General features: G+C 40.0%; 2 protein-coding genes across 2 annotated transcripts; one reads left to right on the top strand and one right to left on the bottom strand.

The window, feature by feature from the left end:
• Positions 1-907: 907 nt before the first annotated feature.
• Positions 908-4,351, bottom strand: LOC103520562 (DNA-directed RNA polymerase II subunit RPB1-like). Its single transcript, XM_008485664.2, has 2 exons — positions 4,247-4,351; positions 908-1,517 (listed from the first exon to the last, which is right to left on the bottom strand). Exon 2 carries the CDS (start codon positions 1,483-1,485, stop codon positions 1,027-1,029), a length of 459 nt encoding a protein of 152 aa, XP_008483886.1. The 5' UTR covers positions 1,486-1,517; positions 4,247-4,351; the 3' UTR covers positions 908-1,026.
• Positions 4,352-4,594: 243 nt separating this feature from the next.
• On the top strand, positions 4,595-7,076 carry LOC103520564. The gene is made up of 2 exons (XM_008485665.3): positions 4,595-4,942; positions 6,327-7,076. The coding sequence occupies exons 1-2, from the start codon at positions 4,834-4,836 to the stop codon at positions 6,566-6,568; spliced, it is 351 nt and encodes a 116-aa protein (XP_008483887.1). The 5' UTR covers positions 4,595-4,833; the 3' UTR covers positions 6,569-7,076.
• Positions 7,077-7,200: the final 124 nt, after the last annotated feature.

Genomic DNA, 7,200 nt, shown 5'->3' with positions numbered 1-7,200 from the left:
TGCATTTCAAATTGGTTTTCTAGAGGCATTTTACATTTTGCATTTCAAATTGGTTTTCTAGAGGCATTTTACATTTTGCATTTCAAATTGGTTTTCAAAAGCATTTTGCACATCTCTGCTTACCTACCCTATAGGTAGATAATCATTTAATAATTATGCTGAAACTGTGGAGGTTGTTACCTAGTTAAAAATCTTGAGGGCCTACCTAACACAGATTCTTTAATTTAAATGATGGCCAAAGAAGTAAAAGTACCTATTACACCTAGGTATAGCTACTTTGATCTTAGATAAAGAAAGAAGAAGAATAAGAAGAAGAAAGAAAAGAAAACAATAGATCTGTTGGTGGGTGTACCTACTAAGCTACTAACCTACTTGAATGATTGTATGATCGCCTTGAAAATTATCAAGTATGCAATGTGCCGTACACATTCTTTATAAGTACCTGCCTACCTACGTACCTACCTACTTTCAATCTTCTCTCGTTTTTATTACAGGTATGGACCGTATTCAAAGACGTGTATCACTTGTGGAAAATCCACTACAAAATGCCCAAACTGAAAAGGTCCTCCACCGAAATTCAAAGTCCAGACAGTCATCCCTTCTTGTCGTTTTCCGCCTTTACCAATGGGAAATCCCTTATATCGGTCATGTCGGGTAAGTCTATGATACCGATAAAAGGGGGGCTTCCTTTAATGTCTTAAAGTGTGTCCAACTGTCCACGCATAGTCGACTGAACAGTTCACATTGCCTCGATAACATATTATGTAGATTGACCTCGTCGATTTATATCGATTGACGGCCGGTCGACTATGTTTGGACTTTGGACGTACCTTATTAAGTATGAATGGGGATTTCGGACACACCTACATACTTGTTTTCTTGAAAATCTTAGGATAAACACACCGAAGTTGAGAGGGAAACGATAAGTTAGTTATTATTTTCAATATGAGAATGTACCTATATTTTTTACAACAATACCTAACTTATAGCTATCTTATCATAAATGGAGCATATCACAATAACTCTCTAGTAGTAAGATCTTGTGACTGGGACTGGGCTACCTGTGTAGGGGTTGATGGGTGCATATGGGTTGTAAGGTGTGTATGGGCTGAACAAGGGAGAGCGAGGGTTGACTGGGCTCAGAGCATGAGGGTTGAAGTAGGGTGAGCTAGGGTTGAACACGTTGTAGTAAGAGTAGGGGTTGTACAGATTGTAGGGGTTGTAGAATGGAGAGAATGGATTGTATAGGTAAGCGTTTGGATTGTAAAGACTGGCGACGTTAGTCTTGTCGACGACGGTGGTGCTGCCGTCGCTGTTCTTGACGGTCTCCTGTACGGACGTCTGCTTGACGACGGTATCGTCGTGAGGGTTTAGTGGATCATTCTTGTTGACCTCCAATGTGCTGGAGGCAGACTTGGATACAACTTCGGCAGGAGCCGCCACTGACAGGGCCACCAAAGAGGCGAGGACTAACAGCTTGAACATGTTTGCTTTTGGTGATGAACTGTTGCCGGTAGCTGGAAAATAATGAGACCCAGGGTTCAAGTGTGAATCCCAAAAATGTACCGTTCTTAGAGAAAGAAATCAGAAATCTATGAACATTTGACTTTTACCAAAGGCAATTGAGGGGCCAAGAGTTAAAACGGACTAACCCACACTAACATCATTTTGAGGTAATTGGAATCAAAGTCTAGGAGCGGCACTTGAGTGTTGTGGGTTAACCCACCTTACCATCTTCATAACTTTGTAACTACAGCTGATATCGTTATAATTCATCTACCAGAAGATAGAGGGCGTTTCGGGCTGTGGGTTAGTCCAAAAAACTGAAAAAATCCAAAAATGTGGGTTCGTCCGGTTTACCTCTTGGCCCCTCAATTCGTCTAACGCACTAGTGTAAACTGAAAATCTACTCGACCGAAAAGGCAAAACAAAAATTATATGAGCAGTAAACACTTTCTAACTAAAGTATACACCTTGAAACAGGCGGAAATTTACGAAGACAATTTACGCCTGTAGGTATGCAACTCGTTCTCTAAGTATCTCTTCAGAAACATGGGATAAGTAGAAAAAATACTTCACTGCTAGAATGACCAATGAAAAGCCTACATACTCGACCATAATTAAATTATTTAAACATTTTCCTTATTGTTTTAAACCAGAACCAATTTTGGGAACTTTCTAAACCCCACCTCAGCCTCGAATTTTTGATGACAAGTACTTAAGGGAAGTTTTTTTCAAGGTTTAAAGCATTTTCGCATCCCCGTGTGTAAAAAAAAAATAAGAGATCAAGGTGAAAAGTTAACACAACAAGAAGACACGCAAAATTTTGTCCAAACAAAATAATAAGATATCACAGGTTTTTATTTCTTACAATAAATGATTACTGTATGACACATGTTGTTTTCATAGGAACTTGTGATGGGCGACACACAGTAAAACAAGTAAGAGAGGTAAAATCACAGCCTAACATAACTCAAATGCAAATGTTGTACATAGGAACCAATTGGAGGACTGTAGGAATGCGATCAACGGAAAGGAACAAAGAAAGAAAAAAAAATATACAAGATGGAAGTGGAAGAAGGGAGAGAAGGTGAAGTAAAAGCTGAAGAGGTAGAAAAGAAGAGCCAGAGTAGGTATTGAGGGTTACTAAAACTAGGAAAGAAACAAGATGCTTGAAAGTACAACAAAAAATCCCCCAAAAAACAGTTTTTTTTTTTTTGTTTTTTGGCTTTATGGTTTTCTGGACAAAATTTGCACCACCATTTTCGTGTTCCTGGTAAAAAGACCTTTAATTTGATATATAGGTCGACCAGGTTTGGATAAGTCCTTCTATGGGGACAGACAGACAGACAGACCGACAGACCGACCGACCGACCGAGTGACAGACACCGAAGCGAATACAATAGTCCGTCCCTTATACCTTTTTTTTTTACTATTGTAATAATAAAGGAAGGACGGACTAAAAATTAGAAAATAAATGTGGGCAGGTGGGCCAATAAATGGTACGTTTTTTAGGTGGGCGAATAAATGGTACACTTACCTTTTTACCCTAATACCCTACCTTTAGTATTATCTAGTTGCAGAAAATCAAAAGTAACCGACATACTTCAGAGCCTATACTCGTACATTACCTTTTACCCTAATACCCTACCTTTAGTATTATCTAGTTGCAGAAAATCAAAAGTAACCGACATACTTCAGAGCCTATACTCGTACATTAATTAAAATGATGATTAGGGAGACTGGGCTTTTTGGCATTCTGCTAAAATTTTGTTAAGATTTAAGTAGTACCTACTTGAGATTTCAAGTCGACGAGAATTACATTTCTCCCCTTCGTAAGAGAGATTTAAGAAGAGGTAATTTGAGAGTGGAATATAAGGTAGGAGGTAGGTTTTGTAGATAATAAAGTGGGGTATAGATAAAGCCCAGGATTATGTGAAAAGTAAGATAATGTCCACCCTGCAATCTTGCTATTACTCACCTTCTCACCTAAAAGAGATAGGTAATTGTTTAGATAAGATATCTACTTGGTGGGTATATCAACCCATAATTTCTACGCCAAAAAAAGCGAGATTCTAATTTTGTTTTAATTCAGATTTAATCTGTATCATATTTTTCTTTCTTCTTTGGTGAAGACTATCTCTACGTGGAAACGCAGGGTATTTCACGTTAATTCACTTTGACACTAAGTCATAATAATGATGCTTCACTTTTTTTATCCGGGGAAAAAAGATTGAGTGTCAATCAAGATTTCACGAAAATCCAAATTTCAAGCTTAGTAAGATAAATTTAATTTGAAAAAAAAAAAAAAAAAAAAAAAAAAGATTACGCACTAAAAGGTATGATAATAAAATAAGGAAAAAGTATTTTTTTTAAAAAAGAATGGAAAAAATTATAATGGAATAAAAAAATCTTCAACATTTTTTCCCCCTCTGTTTCTCTGCCTGTCCCTTTGGAAATTTCACAGAACTTGAATATAACTTTGCGTTGCTGGTAGGTACCTAAGTTAGATATTAGGTAAAAATTTATATGTAAAAGATTTGATAATATGACTGATGGTATCGCCACAAAAAATTTTCTCCTGTTTGGCCTACCAATCCTACCACAAATTACCATACAAATGAGTGGAATGAAAAAAGCACTTCAATATCACAAAACTTGAGCAAATATTGCTACACTTGCCCTACGAAACGATATTGACCCTTAAACGTTAGATAGGTAAATTTAGGAGGTACTTTTATCTTACCTAGGGGTGATCACGTCCAAAGGTCGACTAAGAATGAATTTTCGAGTGGTAAGCACAGCGATATTTATATCAGAAAGCCTCAAATCAAGCCTCCTCCTAAACATAAATCTAAATCAGTGATTGAGCCTGTCAAAGTGTCAGCGATTGTGTCAACACACTTTGACGGGGAAAATGTTATGTCAGATGAAACACATGTTCTGGTGTTGACACAAGGGAAACGTTCATGATGAAGCTAAGGTGAATGAATCTGCAGGTTATGTCAGATGAAACACATGTTCTGGTGTTGACACAAGGGAAACGTTCATGATGAAGCTAAGGTGAATGAATCTGCAGTACGTACACGTGTACCTACTAAGCTACTAACCTACTTGAATGATTGTATGATCGCCTTGAAAATTATCAAGTATGCAATGTGCCGTACACATTCTTTGTTTCTCTGAATCTCTGACCATAAAATTCGTAGGTACGTCCAAAACATAAGTACCTGCCTACCTACGTACCTACCTACTTTCAATCTTCTCTCGTTTTTATTACAGGTATGGACCGTATTCAAAGACGTGTATCACTTGTGGAAAATCCACTACAAAATGCCCAAACTGAAAAGGTCCTCCACCGAAATTCAAAGTCCAGACAGTCATCCCTTCTTGTCGTTTTCCGCCTTTACCAATGGGAAATCCCTTATATCGGTCATGTCGGGTAAGTCTATGATACCGATAAAAGGGGGGCTTCCTTTAATGTCTTAAAGTGTGTCCAACTGTCCACGCATAGTCGACTGAACAGTTCACATTGCCTCGATAACATATTATGTAGATTGACCTCGTCGATTTATATCGATTGACGGCCGGTCGACTATGTTTGGACTTTGGACGTACCTTATTAAGTATGAATGGGGATTTCGGACACACCTACATACTTGTTTTCTTGAAAATCTTAGGATAAACACACCGAAGTTGAGAGGGAAACGATAAGTTAGTTATTATTTTCAATATGAGAATGTACCTATATTTTTTACAACAATACCTAACTTATAGCTATCTTATCATAAATGGAGCATATCACAATAACTCTCTAGTAGTAAGATCTTGTGACTGGGACTGGGCTACCTGTGTAGGGGTTGATGGGTGCATATGGGTTGTAAGGTGTGTATGGGCTGAACAAGGGAGAGCGAGGGTTGACTGGGCTCAGAGCATGAGGGTTGAAGTAGGGTGAGCTAGGGTTGAACACGTTGTAGTAAGAGTAGGGGTTGTACAGATTGTAGGGGTTGTAGAATGGAGAGAATGGATTGTATAGGTAAGCGTTTGGATTGTAAAGACTGGCGACGTTAGTCTTGTCGACGACGGTGGTGCTGCCGTCGCTGTTCTTGACGGTCTCCTGTACGGACGTCTGCTTGACGACGGTATCGTCGTGAGGGTTTAGTGGATCATTCTTGTTGACCTCCAATGTGCTGGAGGCAGACTTGGATACAACTTCGGCAGGAGCCGCCACTGACAGGGCCACCAAAGAGGCGAGGACTAACAGCTTGAACATGTTTGCTTTTGGTGATGAACTGTTGCCGGTAGCTGGAAAATAATGAGACCCAGGGTTCAAGTGTGAATCCCAAAAATGTACCGTTCTTAGAAAAAGATATCAGAAATCAGAAATCTATGAACATTATTTGACTTTGACCAAAGGCAATTGAGAGGCCATTGCGGGGCCCACTCAGCCTTGTGAGGAAAATGAGTAGCTATGACATATAAATGCGCATAGCGACCGGTGCCAGCATGTCAGGTACTCAGCCTCGTGAGGAAAATGAGTAGCTATGACATAGAAATAAATGCGCATAGCGACCGGTGCCAGCATGGTAGGTAAACATGTGATTTTAGGATTATGAGATATTGGGAAAATCCTACAATGCTGCAGTGAGCACCAAAGTTGTGACATAATAACACAAAGAAACTGCATTTATTCTATGGTGATCGCTGACGCTGATCTTTTCTATGGAATGTGTATCCGTTTGGGTGGAATAGCTCAATCAGGTTGGGTGGAAGAGCTCACTAAGTGAAAATCCTGCCATTAAAGCGTTTAAAAAATCTGTTTCCAGGGCGGCGTTGGGCGGACGCGGAAGGGGTGGAGAAGAAAACCAACCAGACAGAAAACGGAGAGGTCGTCCCGTTCCGAGACCGGGCCTCCACAGATGGCCATCTCCTATCCAAGGCCCGAAAATGGAGATATCCCCTCCTATCTCCATCGTCCAGTCATGCCAGTCCTCCAGAACCCCAGGAGAAACATAACACGGATCGACGGATGAGTATCTCCATGCGGGGAGCTAACGCTAGCTATTGAGTCGCTGAGGATTGAGGGTTCTATTAAGAGCGGGGTTTTTGTTGAAGAGGTTTGACAGAGGGAACTGTAAGTGAAGGTCTTATGTCCCGAAATGGAAGAGAGAAGGAAGACAGGATAGAAAAAAGCCGTTCTGAGAACGAACATTATCCGTTCAGGATAGAATCCGTTCCGGGCGGGAATCAAACCCGCAGCCTAGCGCTTACAAGGCAGACGCATTAGCGACCAAGCTAACTAAGCTGGCTAGAGTGAGGTTTACCAAATCAGAATTGAGATCAATATAGGATTGAGCTAAACTTGATACCCACTATCCAGTTCAATCCAGAATTGAAGCCAGCTCCGACTTCTTAAAACGCGGTGTAAGAGTGTGTCCACACATAGTCGACCGCGGCCATAGATCGATGTCGACTGACAAGTCTACACTGCCTCGACAACATGGATTCACCTCGTCGTCGATCGACTATGTTTGGACACACCTTTAGGTGTTGGGGTTCGATTTTGCCTGTCCGCCCTTGATTCCCTTAAAGGACTATGTCAAAAATGAGAACGATCTCGTACTGTACCTAATTAATTAATTATTATTTCATTGCTTATCTTTGTTGTTCTTTGTGTTTTCTTTTAAATAGTATTTTTAG

This window comes from Diaphorina citri, unplaced genomic scaffold (genome assembly GCF_000475195.1).
Source record: "Diaphorina citri unplaced genomic scaffold, Diaci psyllid genome assembly version 1.1 scaffold3791, whole genome shotgun sequence".
Classification (NCBI taxonomy): domain Eukaryota; kingdom Metazoa; phylum Arthropoda; class Insecta; order Hemiptera; family Psyllidae; genus Diaphorina; species Diaphorina citri.
The sequence above is the reverse complement of the archived record's forward strand: the minus strand, read 5'-3'. Positions and strand labels throughout refer to the sequence as shown.

Excerpts from the sequence above, each read along its gene's own strand:
- LOC103520562 (XM_008485664.2), bottom strand. The coding sequence starts at position 1,485 with ATGTTCAAGCTGTTAGTCCTCGCCTCTTTGGTGGCCCTGTCAGTGGCG.
- LOC103520564 (XM_008485665.3), top strand. The coding sequence starts at position 4,834 with ATGCCCAAACTGAAAAGGTCCTCCACCGAAATTCAAAGTCCAGACAGT. Across the intron at positions 4,943-6,326 it reads CCTTATATCGGTCATGTCGG|GGCGGCGTTGGGCGGACGCG; the intron begins GTAAGTCTATGA and ends ATCTGTTTCCAG.